The 23,554-nt window shown below is 41.8% G+C and overlaps 1 protein-coding gene across 3 annotated transcripts in view; it reads left to right on the plus strand.

Annotated features, from left to right (window-relative positions):
• HEATR5A (HEAT repeat containing 5A) overlaps positions 1-23,554 on the plus strand; it is a 114,049-nt gene that overhangs the window by 80,508 nt on the left and 9,987 nt on the right. For all 3 annotated transcript variants that reach the window (XM_067534371.1, XM_067534353.1, XM_067534361.1), the window contains 6 exons: positions 2,162-2,230; positions 3,571-3,750; positions 13,265-13,499; positions 13,972-14,220; positions 15,785-15,912; positions 19,202-19,349. In XM_067534371.1, the coding sequence (XP_067390472.1) occupies positions 2,162-2,230; positions 3,571-3,750; positions 13,265-13,499; positions 13,972-14,220; positions 15,785-15,912; positions 19,202-19,349 (1,009 nt within the window). The remainder of the gene's footprint in view (positions 1-2,161; positions 2,231-3,570; positions 3,751-13,264; positions 13,500-13,971; positions 14,221-15,784; positions 15,913-19,201; positions 19,350-23,554) is intronic.

Below are 23,554 nucleotides of genomic sequence, written 5' to 3' on the forward strand. Positions count from 1 at the left end.
GACATTACATAAGGCATTTAACTGCATTATCTGGGCTGATAGAAATGGATACAGACACATAGGTTGGTGTTACCAGAAAACTTAAGGCTTCAGAGCCTATTTCTCCTTCCTAGCTTCCCATGATGATCCTCTGGATGAGTGGAGACAGATCATGTAGAATCCCATGTTGATGTGTCCAGCAACACCTAGCAAGAAAAAAAATTGTCTATATGTTTCTGCCACATAAAACAAGTCAGCATTATGATCAATGGTATCAAAAAACCACTAATAGATCTGATAATATTGACATGGGCACCTGATCTTCATTTGATACTCTGAGGATTTCATCTAATGATGTTTTGTCTCTTTGCATTATTCAAGTCTCCTCATGAAATGATAGGAGTCTAGGAGACCTGAAACAGTTAGATACCCCAAGAGTTGTGTCACCACAACCTGTTCAATAGTGTTTAACCAGCAGGAAAAGAAGATAGGTATAGGACGAGGATTTGGCAAGGTTTTCAACATCAAATAATGGCTTCTTGAGCAAAGCCCATACAGAATTCCTTAAAGGAAGCCAGCACCTTGAACCCATTCAGGAAGGAGTTTACCCATTTCCAGTTGTTATAAATCCACTTCCTCTCCATTGGTCTTCACCAGCCAAGATAGACATAGGTGTGAAACACACAGGTTCTGGCCTGAAGTGCTCCCCATATTCCTGTTACCTCAGAGAGCTAAAATAGCAGAAACTCAATCTGGATTATCTGTCCACCACAAATTTGCAGATAGACTTTACAGATACTCTGGAAACAAATGAATTCTTATTTGCATCCTGCATAGCATTACTTGAGACTTCAGATAAAATCTTTGTAACACAATCAGTCATTCAGCATGAGATCTGTGTAGCAAAAATTATGATGAAATTTGATCTTCTGCTACAAGAAGTGGTTTAATCTCTGGGTCTAAGAAGCGGTTCAGTCTCTGAGTCTATTGAATGAATGGTTTAAGCAACTAGCAGGATGGTTTTTCAATGGGAGCTTAGTCTGTAAAAGAAGACATGCTAAGAAAATAAATTTTGAAAGATTGGTACAATTTAATTACGTTTCAGTTCCTTTTGGGGGGGATATAAGACTACCTTTAGGGTCAAAGTATCAGCTTTCACAGAATCCAGTGTCAGGGAAAAAACTGAAGACAATTTCTTACTACAGAGACCAGTGGTTAGATCAGGTTTTTCTGTTGTTGTTTAATTATTCATTACAGTAGTGCCCAGAGGCTCCGATGAGAGTGGCGCCATTGTGCTAGGCAATGTACAAGTTCATATAAAGACACATTCCCTGCCCAAAAGAGCAATGCATCTTAAGTTTAAATTCTTTTAAACAAACTTAAGTAATGTCTCTTAAGTTCTTATACAAGAACCTTTTGAATTGTCAGTGGAAATTTCCCTTCAGTGAAAGTAGCCCTTAGCAATAAGGATTGGTGAAATCCATGTGCCTTGATCCATGTCTCTCCGTACATAGTTCTTTACAAAATGAGTGGGATTTGTTGTCTGTCTCCTTTACTCCCACAGGTACACAAGTTAAAATCTGTTTGTGCTAATTATTAATATTTTGCTATTTTCTTTTCCTTAAACCCAAGTTCCCCTTACATAAAGAAATATCACTTGTTATGTGTCTTTAGGGCTGTCAAGGTTTGGAGTAAAGTTTTGTTAGTTTTGGGAAACGTTTTATCAGGTCAAGAACTCAGGGAGGAAGAAGCTTTCATTGTTTTGATTTTAAGACCCTAACAAACGGGAAATAAGCCTCAAATTTCACTGTCTCAAAGAGGGAAACCATCTCTTCTATGGAAAAAGGCAAGACTGTTCTTTCTGATTGTTCCTCTGTCTCCCCTTTTTCTAGCCTCCTCCAAACAAAGACTCTTCATGCCATCACTCAGGTTTCTGGCCACAGAACCAGTCTGTGTCTGTAAAACAGCAACATCTTGGGATTCCAATAACATCTAGCAGATAGTTACTAGAGAGAACAATACAGTTCTGCAGCAGGAACGTAACTAACTTCTAATCTTTCTCCCAATCAAATCATAGTGTAGATAGAAGGGAACTGTATAGTTTATAAGGAAAATTGAAACAGACCATTATTTTGCTAATAGTTTGTATTATTTTATTAAGTGTTGAATAACTTCTCTTTAGGTGGGAGCTGCACTTAGACCTGCCTTTGCTCCAGAAACCCCACCTGATATCACAGCAAAAGCATGTCAGGCAAGTTTTAAAGCTAAAGCTTTGAAGTGAGAGACTACTTAATTGATAGATTCATAGATTTTTAAGGCCAGACGGCTGGTCTGATCCTGTACAACACAGGCAAAAGACTTTCACCCAATTAGCCCTGTTTTGAGCCCAATAACTTTATGCATTGTCTTAAAAGTTCTGAGCAAATTTTGTATCATCTTTTGCTAAGTACAGCCTTTAGCTCCCTTGTGCAAAAAAAAAAAAAAGGAAGATGGCAGCCATTTTAAAAAAGGGCAGTTCTTTTTGGAATTATTTATCAGCCTCTGTTGAAGAAGATTGTCATTTAAGAAGAATAATGGCAAAAAGTTACCATTATTCTAAAAAATTATTTCCCAAAACTATCCATTGAACTGAATCCATTCACCAGAGAGGGCAAGAGGGGCTAGCTTTGCATCAGCACAGGCAAAATTGGGTGACAGAAAGGAGGGGGAATTGTGTGTGTTGGAAATATGAAGGTCGCAGGAGGGATGTCTCAGAGCTGGAGGAAACTGGCCAGTATGATCTGGCTAGTTTGCACTGCCCTTGAGTTTGGTACAGCAACCAGAGTGTATTGATGAATCTGGCTGTAAAAAAATTAAAGGTTGATACTATGTATCTTCGGATCACTAAAAATATCCCATGATAATGTTCTCTTTAACTTTCTAATTTAGTGTTTGTGTATGAAATTTTTAATAATACAAAAGCAAGGAAATTGCCAGATTAAATTTTTGTTAAACTGGAGTTAAATTTGAATACAGATCAGTAAATGAAGAGTAAAAACATTACTTGGGTTTGTAATTGTTTCAAAAAGAAGCATTACAAACCCAAAAATTAGGTTAAAGTTAAACTTAAAAACCTTTTCAACATTAGGAGGAAAAAGTATGAAAAAATCATATGACTTTAAAAATCAGTTTAATCTGAGATTACAAACACTGTTACACATTAATCATACTTGTATGATTATTTCATGACATAGTGACAGGGAAGAATTATGTTGTATGAGTGCCTTAATTGTGCATTTCATATTTTAGCATGTTTTGAATTTCTTTTGAGATAACCATGAACTTTGAATTTCCTCCTCCTCCTCCTTCTCCTTTTTTTTTTTTTTTTTTTATTGCCAAAGGAGGAATAATTATGACATCCGTTGCATGTTTTTGCCCCTAAATTACTGATAGGTACTCAACCTTAATTCCAGTTAACATTGTTTTTTAATTTGGGGCTGACTGTACTATACCTGACTGAGGAGAAAAGCTTGTTTAATGACTTACAGATAACTGTAATTTAGATAGTCCAGTTTTTTTCATGTGATCACACTTCCTATTGTACATCACTAGGTTTGTAGTGCCTGGATAGCAAGTGGTGTCGTAAGTGACCTTAATGACATTCGAAGGGTTCATCAGTTGCTCATATCATCCTTGACCAAAGTACAAACTGGAAAAGAAGCACAAAGTCAGCTGTACAATGAAAGTGCCTCAACTATGGAAATATTGGCTGTGCTCAAAGCTTGGGCAGAGGTTAGTAAATTAGATTTATAACGGGACTCTTGGCAACTGTACAATGAGAGTATTGAGCTGCTGTTTCAAGCATAATGATATAACTTCATACAAATTACAATGGCTATAAGTTGTGTAATTTTAAAAAAGAGGCTTTGTTATTCTCTACTGAATTTACACACAACCAAGTGCATAAACAACTACACACCCAGCTTGTGATAACAGCAGAACATGCTTTAAAACAGTGGTTCCCAAACTGTGGGTGCGGCGGAATGTTCAAGGGTGCATAGTGGGACCCGGGTCAGCCCCCATGGGGGGCGGAGAGGGTGTGCCATCCAGCCCTACTCTGCCCTCATCTCCGTCCTGCCCCAGCTGTAGTCTTGGTGCTGCTCCTGGGTCCGGCCTCAGCTCCTGGCCCTGGCTGCAGACCCTAGCTCTTGACCATGGCGGCCTGGCTCCCAGCCTTGGCCTCAACCGCCCGCCCAGTCCTGGCTCCCAACCACGGCTCCCAGGGGTGTGTGTGCAGATTACATTAAGGGTAAGGGGGGCTGCTTTAAGATGAAAATGAAATGTGGTCACAGAGATGCATTTTAAACCTTATAAATTAGTAGATTTGTTCTTGACCTGTAGCTTACCTTGTAATACATAATAGAATGACTAGCAAACAGCTTGCATTGTACATATCATCAATATTCTATAGTGATTCAATGTCAGTTTTGAATTGAGATGGCTTGGATAGTTGTGGTGGTCCACTGTGGCTATCTGTGATTGAGATACATCATTCACCAGTGAAGTTGTAAATTTAATTGGCATTTAATTTGTCAAAGGTAGGTGAACTTGTCTCTGGCAAAGTATGCACATTTCTTGTTGTGTGGCTGCCTGCAAGTTCAGTAAGGCAGTATTGACTTATGCATGTGATCTCAATGAGCTGGTAAGGTGGGCTCATTTGCACAGCGTATGTTTTTAGAACAGCCAAAAGTGAGGTTGTAGAGCTAGGAAAAAAGAAATATAGATCACACTTACAAGGTGTAGTGATACTAAAAAGAATGTAGGGGTAATACTGGATAACCAATTGAACATTAGCTCTGAGTACAATGTTGTAGCTAAGAAGTGTGACAGGGCCAGACCTGATGGCTATAGGAGGGTGCTGGAAGGCATATATATTAGCCCCAGGCTCAACAAAGCCTTGTTCCCTGGGTAATTCAGCCAGGGTTACTCCAGGTCAGTTAGGTCAAGTGAAGCCAATTAAGGACCTGACCGCAGCAGTTAAAAGCCTCCATTTCAGGCAGACAGGGGCAGCAGAAAGAGAGTTGGGAGAAGTAGCGGAGCAGAGCAGAGCTGCTACAGTCCTTGGTGCTATTGCTGTTGCTGCCACAGTACCCAGGTACGAGAGTTTGGGAGAAGCCGGTCCAGGCAGGGCCGAGGGTCATAGGCCCAGAAGCCTAAAGGAGGACCCTGCCGCTCAGATAACTGAGCAAAGGAGTTGAGGTGGGGGAACCTCACCCAAACGGGGGAGGATCACAGAGATGGAGAGACTCAAGGCAAGGAAGGTGGAAAAACCCTCCTCCCCGGTTCCAGGAAGCGGACCACAACCAGGGGGGCCACAGACAGGCGACCCAGGGAAGGTAGTAGTTCTCATAGACTAAGCAGTTTGATACTACTCCTCGCAGGGTCCCTGGGTCGGAGCCCGGGAAAGAGGGCGGGACCAGGCCCCCCTGCTCCCACCCAGTCACACCACCGGCGTAGCCGAAGAAAGCGCAGGACCCCTGGGAGCAGAATAGGCCTCCCTCGTCACAGAAGGTAAACATAATCTTTGGATGTATAAGCAGAGGAATATTGGGTAGAAGTAAGAAGGTGGTATTACCTCTGTACATGATATTATTGAGACCATTACTGGAATACTGTGTCCAGTTCTGGTGTCCACACTTGAAAAAAGAAAGGGTTCAAAAAACAGCTACCTGAATGACTACAGTTTTGGAAAACTTGTCTTATAGTGAGAGACTTAAGAAGGTCAGTCTGTTTAATTTATCCAAGAGCAGGTTAAGAGGTAGCTTGATAATGGTCTACACCAGAGGTGTCCAACCTTTTAGGGTGAGGGGCCACATTGCAATTTTTTTCTCACTCAGGAGGCTGGTGAGCAAGTTTTGGATAGGGGCAGTGCTGCTGCTGTGCCTGGCTGGGGGGGATGGGGGTCCAGGTGCCAACTTTTATTTTTGCCGGTGGGTGCTGGCGGGCCTGGGGAAGTTTGGGAGGAGATGTTGGGGAGGACACGTAACTGGTAACTCACGTGTCTCCCTCTTGCCCATGGCTGCTGTGCTTTTCCTACTCCCTGCCTCACTTACAGAGGGGAGGGGGTGGCTCAGTCCTCCAGCTGCAACCCTCAGCACATTTGGCTACTCTCCCTGGCAGCTGGGCGAATGGACAGGGAGCTACTTCCAACCCTGGTCCCTCTTGCCTGCAGGGACTTGGCTGGGGGAAGTGGCTTCCTCTTCTTGCCCCAGGCTGGCTGCCAAACTGATTCCCAAGTGAACCAGTCTGGAAACTCCTTGGGGAGGGGGAGAGGAGAAGGAGGGAACTGGGAGCTCCGGTTCATGTGGCCCCTGTCCCCAGCAGCCAGCCTGGATGGGGAGGGGGGGCTGCTTCCCCCAGCCAGGTTCTCACAGGCAGCTACCACACTGCACAGAGCAGCATCCCAGCTGGTCAGGGCTGCTGCGGGGTGCAGGCTCGTGGGGTGCAGGCTCCAGGGGTGCTGGGCTGGCCTGCATTCCTGCCAGGCTTGGCAAGCCTGCAAGAAGGGGGAGAGAGGGCCTCGGGCAGAATGGGGGGCAGGCAGGTTAGCCTCCCAAGGGGAAGGGAGTTGCACTGCTGCACAAAGCACTGTGCAGCAGAATCCCCTCCCAGCCAGAAGTGGCTGACCCCCACCCATCTCTGTCCTCTGCTCCTGGTCGCTGGTTCACTGCAGCAGGGTCACTGGTGTGCACGGGGCTGGAGTGGAGGGGAGGGGCTGCTCTTCGGCTCTGGTTGGGTGTCAGGGAGGGCGGGGCAGCTGCTGCTGCACCCAGCGGGCTGCATAGCAGCCTTTGACAGGCCGGATACTGGCCCGCAGGCCATGGGTTGGACAACACAGGTCTACAAGAAACTACATGGGGAAGAGAGTTGATAGTACACATCTCTTAAATCTATCAGGAAAAAAAGGATTAATGAAATCCAATGGCTAGAAGCCGGAACTAGACATAAGAAAGGCCATCTAGCCCAGCATCCTGTCTTCCAACAGTGACTGGTGCCAGATACTTCAGAGGGAGTGAACAGAGAAGGGCAATTTATTGAGTGGTCCATCCCCTGTCATCCCGTCCCAGCTGCTGTCCTCCATAAACTTACCTAATTCTTTTTTGGACTCAGTTATACTTCTGCCATTCACAACATCTATTGGCAATGAGTTCCACAGGTTGCTTGTGTGTGTGACAGGTTGTGTGAAAAAGTACTTGATTTTGTTGGTTTTAAACCTAATGCCTATTCATTTAATTGGATGACCCCTGGTTCTTGTGATATCTGAAGGGGTAAATAACACTTCCTTATTCATTTTCTCCACACCATTCATGACTTTATAGACCTCTATCATATCCCTTCTCAGTCATCTCTTTTCCAAGCTGGAAAGTTCCAGGCTTTTTAATCTCTCCTCATTTGGAAGCTGTCCCATGTACCTTATCATTCTTATTGTCCTTCTATGTACCTTTTTCAATTCAAATATATCTTTTTGAGATGGGGCGACCAGAATTACATGCAGTATTCAAGGTGTGCAAGTACTATTGATTTATATAGTGACATTGCGATATTTTCTGTTTTATCCATCCCTTCCTAATGGTTCCCAACATTGTTAGCTTTTTTGACTGCCGCTACACATTGAGTGGATATTTTCAGAGAACTATCCATGATGATTCCAAGATTTCTTTCTTGAGTGATAACTGCTAATTTAGACCATCATTTTGTATGTATAGTTGGGATTATGTTTTCTAATTTGCATTCCTTTGCATTTATCAACATTGAATTTCAACTGCCATTTTGTTGCCCAAAGACCCCGTTTTGTAAGCTCCCTTTGTATCTCTTTGCAGTCTGCTTTGGACTTAACTATCTTGAGTAATTTTTTATCATCTGCACAGTTTGCTATCTGACTGTTTACCATTTTTTCCAGATCATTGATGAATATGTTGAACAGCACAGGGCCCAGTACAGACCCTTGGGGGATCCTACTATTTACCTCTTTCCACTGTGAAAATTGACCTTCTCTTTATTTCCTATCTTATAATCAGCTACTGATCCATGAGAGGACCTTCCCTCTTATCCTGTGATTCCTTAGTTTGCGTAAAGCCTTTGATGAGGGACCTTGTCAAAGGCTTTCTGAAGGTCCAAGTACACTATAGCCACTGGATCACCCTTGTCCACATGTTTGTTGACCCCACTCAAAGAATTCTAATAGATTGGTGAGGCATGATTTCCCTTCACAGAAGCCATGTTGACTCTTCCCCAACATATCATGTTCATCTATGTGGTTTATAATCCTGTTCTTTACTATAGTTTTAACCTGTTTGCTTGGTACTGAAGTTAGGCTTATGTCCTGGAATTTCCAGGATCGCCTTTGGAGCCCCTTTTAAAAATCGGCTTTGCATCACCAATCCTTCAGTCATCTGGTACAGAGTCTGATTTTAGTGATAGTTTACATGCTACAGTTAGTAGTTCTGCAATTTCATATTTGAGTTCCTTCAGAAGTCATGGATGAATACCATCTGGTCCTGGTGATTTATTTCTGTGTTAGTTTATCAATTTTGTTCCAAAATGTCCTCTATTGTCACCTCAGTCTAGGACAGTTCCTCAGATTTCTCACCCAAAGAGATGTAGGAATCTACCTCTCCTCTGCAGTGAAGACCAATGCAAAGAATTCATTTAACTTCTCTGCAACAGTCATGTCTCCCTTGAGTGCTCCTTCAGTACCTCAATTATCCAATGCCTCCGTCGATTATTTGGCAGCTTTTCTTGCTGCTTTTTTTTTTTTTTTGCTTTTAGTTTGTGTCCTTTGCTAGTTGCTCTTCAAATTCTTTTTTGGCCTGCCTAATTATACTTTTACACTTGACTTGCCAGAGTTTATATTTCTTTCTGTTTTCCTCAGTAGGATTTGACTTCCGGTTTTTAAAGGATGTATTTTGTCTCTAACCACCTTTTTTACTCTGTTGTTTAGCAATGGTGGTGTTTTTTGGTCCTCTTACTGTTTTGGGGTTTTTTTATTATTTTGGGTAAATGCATAGTTTGCATTTCTGTTATGGTGTCTTTAAATAGTTTTCATGAAGCTTGCAGGCATTTTACTCTTGTGACTTCCTTTTAATTTCCATTTAACTAGCTTGCTTATTGTTGTGTAGTTTCCCTTTTGAAGTAAATGCTACTGCGGTGGGTTTCTTTGGTATTTTCCCCTCTACAAGGATGTTAAATTTAATTACATTATGGTCACTATTACATAGCAGTCCAGCTATTACCTCTTGGACCAGATCCTGTGTGCCACTTAGGACTAAATCAAGAATTGCCTCTTCCCTTGTGGGTTCCAGAAGTAGTAGCTCCAAGGACCAGTCATTAATGGCGTCTAGAAATTTTATCTCTGTATTCTATCCTGAGGTGACATGTTCCCAGTCAATATGGGGGTAGTTGAAATCCCCCACTATTATTGGGTTTTCTGTTTTTGTAGCCTCTATTATCTCCATCACCATCCTGGTCAGCTGGTTGATAGTATATTCCTACTGCGATACTCATATTATTCAAGCATGCAGTTTCTCTCCATAGAGCGTATATGGTACAGTTTGATTCACGTAAGATTTTTACTATATTTGACCCAGAGCTTTCTTTTACATCTAATGCCTAACCCTAACCCACACCAGCATGACCTAATTTGTCATTCCTGTATGACCCTGTAGTGCTGTGTCCCACTGATTATCACTGTTCCACTAAGTTTCTGTGACACTTATTATATCAATATCCTTATTTAATATGAGACACTCAAGTTCACTCATCTTGATTAAGGGTGGGACTAACTCGGGGAGAAGAGCCTAGTAAGTCTGCTATGAAAAGTGATATTTGTATGTTTGTTAATGTCATTTTTCGCAGCCTCCCACCTCCCTAGCAAGTCTGCTGTGAAGTCTACTGAGAAAAGTGACATTAACAAACACACAGATACCACTTTTCACAGCAGACTTAGCACCCCATTGTCATCCTTACTTCTGCAATGCTGCTTTCAGAGCCGCCCAGCTCTGAAAGCAGTGCTGCTGCCAGCAGCAGCACAGAAGTAAGGGTGTCAATGGGGAAAAGTGATATTGACAAAGTTTCTTCGCATCCCCCCTTCTCTCCCTCCCAGTATTAAACAGTAACTATTTAAAAAAAAATTCTGCTATAATTTCTAACAATAATTCAATAAAAATGTGTTTCAGTCTTAATTTAAAAGTGGTGAGAAAAAGTACATTCCTTTTAAACAATAGGGTTATAAATTTAGCATTTAAAATAGTGTTAATATAAAAAATGTCTTCTTAACTTCTGTGCGGGGAGGGGGTCCCATACAGAGGCTTGCTGTCTGAAACACACAGAATTTGAGAACCACTGCTCTAAACTCCCTCTCAAAACTCACCTGTATGCTGCTTCAGTTTGCCAGCTCCTCTGGTCACTTAAGGGCTGGTTTTTTTAAATGCCTGTTCTCCCTGAGTTAGCCCTGCCCCCTAGTTAAGGGATCCTAAAGCGATTAGAGATCAGAGGATGGCAGGCTAAAGTCTCAGTAGGAAGCTGGTGTACCAGGCCAGTAGGCTCAGCACACAGCCTCCCAAACATCCCACACTGTAAACTTCAATCAAGCTTGTTCATGGCAAGCAAGCAAGCTAGCAGACGACAAACTAACAGACAACAAACTCACCCAGGTCTATTCAGATTAGATATAAGGCACAAAATGTTTAGTGAATAATTAACCATTGGACCGACCCTACCTAGTGATGTGGTGATTTCTCCATAATTAAAAGTTTTTAAATCAAGACTGAATATCTCACTAAATGATATGCTATAGCTCAAACAGTAGTTAGGGGTTTTAACACAGAAATTACTGAGTAGGGTTCTGTCACCTGTGTCAGTGGCACTCAACCTTTCCAGACTATTGTACCCCTTTCAGGAGTCTGATTTGTCTTGCTTACCAAGTTTCACCTCACTTAAAATCCACTTGCTTACAAAAATCAGACATAAAAATACAAAAGTGTCTCACAGAGCACTATTACTGGAAAATGGCTTACTTTCTCACTTTTATCATATAATTATAAAATAAACCATTTGGAGTATAAATATTGTACTTTCATTTCCGAGGAGTGGGCAAACTGTGGCTCATGAGCCACATGCGGCTCTTTTACCATTAAAGTGCAGCTCACGGAGCCCCCTCTGTCCCTACCAGGCTGGAGTGGGAAAGCTCAGAACTTCTACCTGGCAGTAGGGTGATGGGGTTAGAGGATTCTGCCCAGTGGGGAGGGGGTCTTGAGGGTGCCATTAAGTTTGGCCACCCCTGGGTAGAGCAATATAAACAACTCATTATCTGTATGAAATTTTAATTTGTACTGACTTCGCTATTCTTTTTATCTAGCCTATTGTAAAAGTAGGCAAATATGTAGATGAGTTGATGTACCCCCAGAACACCTCTGCATACCCCCAGATGTACACGTAACCCTAATTGAGAACCACTGGCCTGTGTTATGCAGGAGGTCAGATTAAGATCATAGTGGTCCTTTCTGACTTTAAAATCTATCCATCTCTTAATCTGCTTCTAGAATTTAAGGATTAGGAATTCATTTAAAGGATTTTTAAAAGCAATTTAGATTAGAGGGAAACCCTAAATCAGACTTGATAAAGATAATCAAAAACAATGATGTGAAAGAAAAATCAAAATTAGTAGGAGCTTCATTGAGAAAAAGATTGTAATAACTAGGATATATAGCAAACACTTAATGATTATGAGCAAGTTTTTCTAGTTTTGTGGTCCCAAGACTTCTGATGTTTTCAGATAACTGGAACAGTCTCTTTTGACAATTTTTTCTTTAAAGTTTCTTAACAGAAAATTCTAGGAAACCGCTCCTCTAGCTAAAGGTTGAGGAATATTGGCAAAATTGACTGTGTACAGTAGCATATTTGTGAAAACCATACTTGAAGCCATAGCTGCTGTTGCACTACTTGTGCATGTTGTTGGATTAGACTCTTGCAGCCAGTCCCACTTGCATGTTCATCCGTAATCCAATCTATGGTATATATTATGTATGTTTCTAGTAGTGCCCCAGGGTCCCAACAGGAATCAGAGCCCCATCATACTAGTAGCTTTACATACACATAGTAAGTGCCAAGCTGCCCTTGGTGACTCAAGACCGTGAGTACCAACCTCAGGGCAGACTGTCAGGAACCAGGGCACAAACCCCAAATTTGTTGTGAGTTCCTGTCTGTCTGGCCAGCAGGGACAGTGGGGCAGCAATTAGGAGCCTCAGGCCATCCCCTCATCAACAGGAGGCACTACAGTAGCAGATGAGGAGCTGAGCTCAGGAATCTGAGCCCAGGATCCACCACTTGGAGCATGAGCAGATGGGGGGTATGGGTCTGTCCCAGTGGGGGAACTGGGATAAGACCAGGATCCATCCCCTTCATGCCCCGATACCCCTACCTTCACCACCACCACCACCAGGGTAGGGCTCCCTCACACGCCTGTTTGTGCTCAAGACGACAGATCCTGGTCACAGCTCTTTGCCCAGCCGATGCTACATTGTCTCCCTCTGACCTGCCTTGGGTCAGCTTGAGTGGATCAGCCAAGGCACCACATGTGATCATCTCTCTGCTGGCCAGCTGGACAGGAAGCTTAACCTCCCACAAGTAGCCAAATTAGCCCAAAACTATAATTTTTCCAATGAAAGAGAGGTGGCATCTCCACTCCCCCCTTCTCACTGTTGGAAAAATCATGGTGTTGCACTAATTTCATGATTTCTGTGCAGTCTGGGAAATCTTGATTTACACAGGGCCTTTACTTACAGTGAAAGACTCAAGCAGCTCAATCAATTTAGCTTCTCAAAGAGGAAAAGGGATAACTTGATCACAATGTATAAGTACCTACATGTGGACAGAAATGTGATATTAGAGGGCTCTTCGATCTAGCAGACAAAGATATAACAAGATCCAGTGATTGGAAGTTGAAGCTAGATGAATTCAGACTAGAAATAAAGTGCAAATTTTTAATAGTGAGAGTCACTAACGATTGGAACCACTTAGCAAGGGTTGTAGTGGATTCTATATCACTGGTAATCTTTAAATCAAGACTGGGTGTTTTGCTAGAAGATATGCCCTAGTTCAACCACAGCTATTAGACTTGAAGCAGAAATTAATTCAAGGAAGCTCTATGGCCTGTGTTGTGCAGGAGGTCAGACTAAGTGATCACAGTAGTCCCTTCTGGCCTTAAAATCTTATCACTGTTGTTCTGTCTCTCTCAATCTTTGAACAGGTTTACATAGTTGCAGTTGAGAGAGGAAAAAAACAAAGTGACACACACAAGCAAACTTTGAAGATCACAAACTCTACAGATGAAAGCTACAGAGATTTAACTTCGTCATCTGATGGACTCCTGGACCTAGTTCAGGCAGACCTTGGGACCCTAAGCAAACTCTGGCTTGCTGCACTTCAGGATTTTGCTCTCTTAACTTTGCCTTCAGAGTATGCCTCTCAACTTCCCGTTGAAGGTATGAAGGCAAACAGACTATGTACATTTATTAGTTAGATGTAATTTGTGTGTGTGTTTTCTCTATCTCAGCTGAATTGTGCCCACTCACAGTATATAACTTTTTCACAAAATAAGGTATAGTTGATACAGAACCAGTACACTACACTTTTGTAGCTACCACAAGATTAATGACCATGTTTAGGATAGAGATTTCTCTGGGTCGGAGAAGTAGTGGGTTTTTAAAATGGAAGGAAGAAAAAAAGACTTAGAGAAATGTACTAGATTCTACTTACCTTTTTATTGATATTTTATTTATTAACCACAACTCTCAGGGCCACCTCTGGCTGATGTACGATTAAAAAATACAATGAAATGTTATAAAACACAAATACCATTATAATAACAGAAAAGAATCCCAAACCTGTAAGAGAAATGCTTTGTAGCTGAAAATAGTCACATCATTTAAAACTCTGACTGCTCTTTTTTTGTAGGTGGGGCATTCTATACTGCAGAGACAATTGAAAATGCGAGACCACACTATCACAACTCCTGGGCTCTAATTCTTTACGCTACAGCATTATGGCTCACCAGCACAGGTTTCCTTATAGTTGATCCAGATGAAGGGGTAACTAATCTCTCTAGACCTGTTACCCCAACTACAATGTGTCAAGATTCCTCCTCCAGGGCTGCAGTGAAATCTCCTGAGGATGTGAACACTGAGAGATTTCATCTTATCTTGGGTCAGTTGATGAGTGTGTAATCTGTCTGGATGTTAAATTTTAAACATTCGTTTTAGTATATATAATACTGTTGACACACAGTAATGCTGTGCTTGTCTACTTTTAATTGTGTGGGTGAATAATTGATAATGTTGAAAATAACTATGGCAAGAATAGGTTTGTATCTTAGGGGCAGAATTGCAATCTGTTTTTCTGATTGTGGTGGGAAAAAATATCCAATGCAAGGTAAGCAGAACGTGGCAATTTACTGCTATGCCCATAAAGCTAGTAGTGTTTATGCTTCGAACTTAGGAACAAATCTGAGTTTGGTTACACCGATGTAATTTAATTACTGGGTGACTCTACTGACTGCCTTGGAGTTACTCTGGAATTACACCGGTTGAATTGAGATGAGAATATGGCCCACAGTTTTAAATAAGTTTTTGTTTAACCTGGTAAATCATAGACTTGACATCTGAAGCCCAACAGAGAAGTCTTGTTATTTCCTTCAGATCTAGGGTTAGCAGGGTTCATAGAGGGTTCTTTGCTACATTTGGCTAGTGAGGCAAGGATGGTAAGTACACAATTAGCTAAAAAGTCAGTATTTTAGTGATATAAAAATACAGTGTCTCAGATACCCTTTCTGAGTTTCTGTGCTATTACTACAGTTCCCCTGTAGTCTCCTCCTGTCATGTAAATCAGTATATCGAGAGTTTACATGTTACATTCTAGGTTCTCAGTTTCATGCTAAGGCAAAAATTCTGTGGGATGCTTATAAAGAATTTTCCTCCTGCTTAGTGGACCAAAATCTCAACATTTTCATCTTCTATCTCTGTGATTTTTTAAGCTGATTCTTATTTATTTCTATTCTATTGCCCAGAAGTACCTGTTCACCATTATCCTAGATACTGTATATACATAAAGGAAGACAAGATCTGTAGTATTAATTTAGATGGACTATAGAGGCCCAAAGATGTTAACATAACATAGTTAATGTCCATCATTAAACAAGGTCCGGTGTCCCAGGAGACATGGGTATGACAGTCATGATGATGACGCCCACTCCAATGACCTCTGTCTGTTCTTCCATATTTTCCATCAAGGGTGGAATAGCCCAACCTCTTACTTTGCCCGTCAGTTATGCCTAGTTTCTGACACACCAGTTTTGGTTCATTATTTCTGGACTCACGTTTTCTTGTTTACTAAGCATGATCTCAACATAGTCCTTGATTTATATCAGTAGGCCTTTTTGTTTGGACTTTTTGTTTGGTTTGTTTGGTTGGTTTTTATCTGGATTTCTTGCAGCTGTTGTACATTCTTTGTTAAAAATAACTTGACATACTTTTCGTGGTTAATTCCCAAGCAGGCAAAAAGTTACAGGCCCAATTGTCACAACAAGTCCCTGCCCAAAGTGTTTACAATTGAAGATTAATTCGCTTAGGCATATAGATATATAAAAGGTGCATATGGTATTTCCACGTCTGTTCAGCAGACTGACAGTTTACTTGTCTTGATTCACAAAATTATTTAAAATATGTTTTCAGTAAAGCCCATTTTTTTTATTTTTTTCTCCTGCCATTTACAGGAATCAGTGTGGAATTTCTCTGCTCACCTCGATCAGATGCAGCAATGGAAGACATTACTGCTTGCCTACATGCTCTGCAAGCATTTCTTGATGTTCCTTGGCCTAGGTCTAAAATAGGTGGTGATCAGGTAACATGCTAATTTAGAAACTGTGAGTTTGAATTCCAGGGTATTGTGACAGAGACTGTTATCACTTAGATCTCACAGCTTTCTTTAAATATAGAAGGATTTTTACTTGCTATTCTATGGCACTGATTGTAAAGGAACACTGTTGTCTGGGTAACAAACATGGCAGTTACTTATTTCTTTCTCTGTCTTTAGAAAGTCCTGAGACCTTTTTGCACTCTGAGTGTATTGGTAAATTGACCTCACCTAAAAGTTCAAATTTTGCATTCCAAACAGTATGATTTTGTTGAAAATTCTATAGAAATGTAAAGAAATAATAAACTGAATGTTTGTTAATGAAAAAGAAACCCACCTATGCAAATACTATAGATATCATTGCTCGACTGTCATTTAGTTACAGTTGAAATATCACGTAGGGCTAGTCTACTCTTAACTTACAGCGACACAGCTGTATCACTGTACAAGCGTTAGTGTAGCCGTGTTATGTCGGCCGGAGAGCATCTCCTGCCGAAATAGTGCTGTCCACAGAAACGCTTACGCCAACCAAACTTATGTCGTTCAGAGTGGTATGCTTTTCACACCCCTGAGCAACAAAAGTTTTGCCAGCATTAAGCGCTAATGTAGCCTGAGATATGTAGCATAGCAGCTTGTCATTTCTCTGACTCCAGTCAGGGAACAGCATCTCAATCTCGGAAAGGAAGAAAGATCCCAGTGTTTATGTGTAAGTTGGTGTAACTGGGAAAACTAATCCTTTCAGAGGGTATTTCTTCACTGCAGAGTCAGCCTAGGCTAGGCTAGCATGGGTGGGCATCTCCACTACATGGCCCTACTCATGCCTGACCTATGTGGATGCATCCACAATGGTGCTGTACTAACCTATTTGCTGGGTTCTACTTCTAACAAAATATTCCATGGGTCTTACTGGTATATTAAACTGGGCCCCTCTGACTTCATTCACAAAGTATCATGGGAGAACTAGTCTGTTCTTCCTGGACTCCTGTGTGGAAGTGCTCTTCTGAGTTTTACTAATCACGCCAGTGTTTTATCAGAAGGCTGGTGTCAGCTTCTGGCTAAGTGGCAGCGTGGAAACAGGATTTCTTGAATTTTATTTCTGTTCAAATGGTGTGGAAGTGCAGCAAAAATGAAGCAAGCAAAAATGGGGTTTAAACCCAGTGCAGAAGAAGGGAGGAGTTAGATAAGAAAATAGAGCCACAGTGAAACTGTGGGGTTGGAGGACTAACAACACCCAGGCTTGATTAGCTTGTATTCTTGCTGCAAGGTAGGCAGTGAGCAAAAGTCAATCCTAGGCCTTCACCTTCAGTCGTGCCTGCTAGCCTGAGTTTAAAGCACCCTCAAGCCTGGGTTAGAGATTTTTCTGTATAGATAGAAGTGAGGCTGGGAGCAATACCTGGGGTATAGCTCAGGCTAACTTTGCAGTGAAAACATAACCTATATAGTATCTTTTTTTTAAAAAAAATTACAAATATTAAAAATGTTTGGTTATTATAGGAACACATTTAGGTTTTCCTTTTACAAAAATGTTGTCTAGAAATATACTCAATTCACACTTCATCCTCGTTCAGATATTCCCCTAGATTGTAGATAATCTTCTCTGTACATATCAGCTTTAATTGTATCCTTTAAAATATAAATTCCACCCATCCACCCACCCACCAAAGAAGTGCTCTTTTATCCACCAGGCATTGTTTAGGTACCTACCAGGCAGTCATTATTATGTTGTTCTGAATGAAACTTAAAATATGACACCTTTTGAGACCTGCCTGGGCAGGTTATGTTATCTGGGCAAGTCCTGACTCTTCTGGGTCACCATTCCCTAAACCACATTATAAAATAAGGCCCCTTCCATTTCAAGATTAAATTGTGCTCTACTGTATCTTTCAGAGTAAATGGATATGATTTACTCTTACAAAGTAAATATGTATTCCATTACTTCCGATTATGACTCCTTCCCAAAAAAACTCAAACTTTTTTAATTAAAGGGACGTCATGTTTTGTTTGCCATATGACGAATCCACGAACTGTTGAAGCGTGTCCCAGCCTGGCCTGGTTGTAATCTTTGCTTTCTGTACAGCACAGCTTAAATGAAAAATATATCCTTAGGAAGCAAAGCAGTTATAGCAGTCTCCATTTTCTGTGAAGTGGTATGTGTGATATTTTTTAACACAAATTATTAAATGAATGCAAATGCTTACCTACCACAACTCATGACAAAAAGTATTTGTTTGAAGAAGGCACGAAGACTGATACAATTGTGACCAGAACATTCAATAACTTCTGTAGCCTAAATAATGCTACTTATAGAGCTAGTTTTATGAATCATTGTTTTAAATTTCCTGCGTTTTTTCTTTCTGATCCTGTATTTGGGGCTTGACAGGTTGGAAACTAATGTATATTTGGAGAAAGACAGTGTAAGCAGTGAGGCCTCTCCTTCCTTGAAGTTTTTTGGGAACTTTAAGGGGGGAAAGGCCCTTCTCTCTATAAATTAGAAGTATAGATTGGTTGGTTGTTTTTTTAGTTCCAATTTCTGATCTTCTGTGAGAAGCAGTGAGGTTTTATGTGTACAAAAGTAACTAGGAATAGAATTTAGCTTCTAGACTTAAGTGAAGGTGGAGGGAGGTTTTCAAGAAAATGATTGTGTGGAGATGAAAAAATGTTCAGTAACATTTCAGATGTCAAGTACTTGAGGTTAGAAAATTAATGTGTAGGAGAGCATCTGTGCTTTGGCAAAAACGTTAAATAGAGAAAAAGAAGGAAAAAAAGTAATGATTTTCAGCAACTTCTAATTAGAAATGAGCAAATAAATGCAGTGAGAGTATAGTTCACAAGGCTCTGACAAAAATGTATACCGTCTTCTTACAGTTTTATATTTACACGGTTGTCCTGAAGCTGTTTATCAGGTATGACCTTGTACACACATCTTAAGCAATAACTCTGTGAAATGACAAGTCTAGATGCAGTCCACATAGATATATTGAAGACACTATGTAAAGAAATAGAAAGGAAGGTATGGAGCTAGAAAGAGAAGACAGTGATAGCTTACTGCTACTTTGAAGCCTCTTTTTGTATCTCCAGTGTCACTCTGAGGTGAATAGAAGTTCACCACAGTGTGTTCTGCAGTCTAAGCTGCTGTTTACGTTCAGTTTATATATCACTTATGTAGCATTTTCAAAGCATTGTATAAATTTACGTTAGAGTACTGAACCCCTGATGCTTGTGGGTAACAAGTAAACAGATGTGAATATCAAGACATTGAACATTTCTCTTACTACAGGAGCTTGGTGTGGAGTTGTTGAATGTTCTGCATCGCCTGATACTAACCAGAGAATCACCTGATATTCAGCTTGCTACTCTTGAAGTGGTCCAACAGATTCTTTTTGCAGCTCAAGAACATGTGAGGGAAAAGCGAAGAAGTGCAGAAGGTATACATTATACTGTTCTACAATATACTGTGTAAACTTCCTATAACCAGACTTATTCCATCTATGATCCATAGATTAATGGCTTTATTTGTCAAAGGTGCTAAGAAGTCACTAATCCCATTGATTTCACTGGGAGCTAAAGATATTCAGTACTTTAGAAAATTAGGCCATGCAAGACTAAGTAGGCCAGTTGTGAAATTGCAACACAGAAGCATCAGCTTTTCCCTGATGTGGCAATATAAAGTAGAGTTTTTAAATAAAGCAACAGTGATCAAATTACTTCTCCAGCTCCCAGTGGCATTGAGTACAGCTGTTGAATTTCGCATTTTCTCCTGGGTTAGATACAGCCTCTAACATTCATTATAATTAAATTACAGGTTTTCTTCTGTTTAAACTAGTGATCCCCAAAATTTTGGGATCACATCCCCCCTCCTCCTCTTCGAGTGCTTGCTCATGTTGATTCCATGTTATGTGTGTGCGCACCCAAATGCACGGCTGTTGGAAAAAATTTTTTTTGTCTTAGTTGTATCCATAGGGCCATCTCTGGCGCCCTCTGGAGTCCCGCACTCATGCCATGGTATATGAGGCGCCACTGGCCCTGCGCCCCCTCGGTTCCTTTTTTCCACCCATGACCATTGTTGGAACGGCTCTCTCTTGCATTCACAAGTGCCTAGTGGTTCTTTTCTTGCTAGTTCTTGTAAATAGTTGTTAGTTAGTTTGTAAGTTAGTTAGAGATAGTTGTCTCTTTGGGGACATTAGCCCAAAAACAGGGCATGCCCCCGGTCTCCAGGCCTCAAACCATGTTCTGTGTGCCACAAGCCCTTCCCGCTCAACAACCCTCATAATAGTTGCTTAAAGTGTTTAGGTGAAACATATAAAGGATAGGTATAAAATTTGAAAGGGCTTCAGGCCATGGACTGAAAAAGACAGGGACATTCGCCTGAAAGCCCTGTTAATGGAGGCGGCACTCAGACCAGCCTTGCAACCATCCTGCTTGGTGCCGAGTACTTCAGCGTCAGTACGGAGCGCCCTGCCGACACCGAGCACGTCGTGATGCCATTTTCCCTCTCCAGTCCCAAAGAAGTGGCAATAGAAACAATGGAGCTGGTTCCCCGTGCCGAGGAGGGATAAAAAGGTGGGGTTGGGCAAAGGACCCACATCAGGCCAGTCAATTGCCCAGGAGCAGCAAGAGCCAGTCTCTCCTCCTGAGGTGGAAAGCCCTTTGAGGGAGCCACCCTCAACTCCTGGGAGTAAAAGGGGGCCCCTCTGTCTAAAAGTGCTATTGACGCCGGAGGCCTTCCAAGCAGCCAGGGACTTTAGGGCCCTCCTAGTGCCTCCCTCTCCGTTGGCCTTACCTTTGGCACTGGAGCTGGTGAAGGCACCTGTCTCCAGGGGCAAGCCAGCCATGGGACCACTGGAGTGGGCAGTTTGACCAGTGCCATTCCCCATCTTGATGTTGGTCCGTGACACCTCAGAGAAGATCTCCACTGTCTTGACACCGATCTCCGGCACCACGCTCCCAGTCTCCGACCCAGAGGAGGGACTCACCAGCTTCATATTGCCAGTCTCTTCAGTGCCGGTCATTGCCTTTGGGCACCAATCATCAGCACAGCGCTGGTTGCTGGACACCAGGCACCAATCCACAGCACCATGCAGTGTCACGCCGCTGGAGAATCCACACTCCCCTCCAATGTGGCACTGCTCAGAGGAATCCTGTCACTGGTCACTATCCCCCCAGCACAGCTCCCCCAGTTCCTCATTGCAGCCATCGGGGGAGCCATTATTTTGACCCTTGATTCATGTAGTTCTAGACTTGCTACTGAATCTGAGTGCATCAGTTTTTAATCATCATTATAGTAGAACATAGCTCATACATTGTCTGTATCATTCAGTGCACTCAAAGTGATCTGCAAATATTTTATCCTTAAAAGCACATCTGTGAGCTGGAAAGACACTAGAATAAATGACTAACAATATATTTGTAAGCACCTAGAGAATAACTGAATTATAAGGAATAGTCAGCATGGTTTTGTCAAGAACAATATTATCCCAGACCAACCTAATTTTTTCCTTTGGCTAGGTTACTAGCTTAGTAGATGGGAGAAGCAGATGATCAGATATATCTTGATTTTAATAAGGCTTTTGACACAGCCACATGGTAGTCTCATAAGCAAACTAGGGAAATGTGATCTTGATAAAATTACTAAAAGGTGGATGCATAACTGGTTGAAAGACCATGCTCAGGGTAGTTATCCATGGTTTGCTGTCTAGTGGGGTCCCGCCAGGGTCTGTTCTGGGTCTGGTACTAATTAAGTATTTTCATTAATGACTTGGATAATGGAGTGGAGAGTATACTTATAAAATTTGCAGATGACACAATGTTAGGAAGGGTTGCAAGCACTTTAGAGGAAATGATTGGAACTCAAAACAACATTGACAAATTGGAGAATTTTTCTGAATTCAACGAGGTGAAATTCAATGAAGACAAGTGCAAAGTACTTCACTTAAGAAGGAAAAATAAAGTGCACAAATACAAAATCAGGAATAATTGTCTAATCGATAGTACTGCAGAAAAGGATTTGGGGGTTATAGTGATCACAAATTGAATATGAGCCAGTAATGTGATGCAGCTGTGGCGAAAGCTAATATCATTCAGGGGCATAGTAACACGAGTGTTGTATTTAAGACACAGGAGGTAATTGTCCTGTTCTAGTCAGCAGCTGGTGAGGCCTCAGCTGGAGTAAAAGAAGATTGAGGGTGGACCTGAAAAGAAACCTATTGAAGGGTAGACTTGTTGTAAATCTATTACACACACAAAAATACATTAAAAGAACATTATTAAATTTGCAAAGTCAAGCACTGAAAAGTGAGAAAATGCAATCCCCCTCCTGCAATCCACTGCCTCGTTCATTACACAACTTCCAGTTTCTGTAACGAATGAGGCAGGGGTCCTGTCCTATTCAACCCCACTGTTTCATAGTACAACCCTGATTCATCCCCAGAGCAGGTCTATCCTGTGCGCTGAATGAGAAAGGCATTGTGTGGAAAAAATGATATCTGACCATGTGATTAATAAGGGTTCTATCATAATGCTTGAGCACTTGGGCCCAAATTAAGGTTGCACAGGTATTTCTCAATACTGGTATTTCTTAACTTAATAATGCTTGATTTTGTAACTGGAATGATTTTACAAGGTTTTTTGTGTATAATTTCTTAGATTTAAAAAAAAAAGCCATCTGAAAAATCAGAAATTCCATCATGTGGCATCGTATTGGCCTCCAGGTAGTTCATCAGCAAGTTTGGAACCTTGAGATCCACCTCCAAGATCCCTGCCACTTGATCTAATGGAGTAGCTGTTAGCAGTAGTTAGTTGGTATCCACTCTGTGTACTATGTTAGAGGGGGATGAGGCTCCTCATCCAATCTCAGTCCCTATCCTTCCACGGCTCTTGGACTAGTTTCCCCCCTCTCCTTGGCTCCTTGTCCTAGTCCCCTTGCCCAGCCATTTCCAGTGGTCTCCCCACAATTCCTCGTCAAATCTGTTTCATTCCCCAATCTACCCCTCTCCCCAAGATGTATCCCTCACTAACACTCTGTCTCCTTGTCCAGCCAGTCACAGCCTCCCTTCCCCAGTGGCTCCCAGTCTCCATGCCCAGTCTCTCCCACTTCCCCTCCCCTGACTCCTAGTGATAGTTGGTCTTTTTCCCTTCCTTCCAGTTCAACTCTCACCAGACCCCTTGTCCTAATCTATTTTTTTCCTTCCGTCTGGTCCAGCTCTTGTCCCCTCTGCGCTTGAGTCAGGTGGCATATTTTTCCATGCTGCCTGGGTGCCATCAGGGGGGTAGTTGAAAGCACAGGGGAGAGAAGCTCCCTGCTCTCAGTTCCAGTGCCCGGTCTCACCTCAGCCACAGCAGCCAGGAGCAGCAATTCTATGGGAAGCCAGCTCTGCCACAGTCACCTTAGGCTGGAGCGTGTTCAGTCATTCTGTGGGAGACGCATGCTACATAGGGGCAGGAACATGCTCAGGGAGGATGGAATCTTCAGACAATTTAGCTGCTAAATTGTGAGAAGTCTCTACTGCAAACTAAGATGTTGTCAAAGGTTAATAACTTGACAGATTTGGTACAGAGTTTCACAGGAACAGAAAAAGGCATATTCTGCTGCCAAATTTCAAGTATCTGCTACGAAGTGTGAAGATGTTAGAAC

The sequence above is a fragment of the Emydura macquarii genome, unplaced genomic scaffold (assembly GCF_026122565.2).
Source record: "Emydura macquarii macquarii isolate MOO-44397 ecotype Brisbane River unplaced genomic scaffold, CSIRO-AGI_Emac_v2 contig_374, whole genome shotgun sequence".
NCBI classification, from domain to species: Eukaryota; Metazoa; Chordata; order Testudines; family Chelidae; genus Emydura; species Emydura macquarii.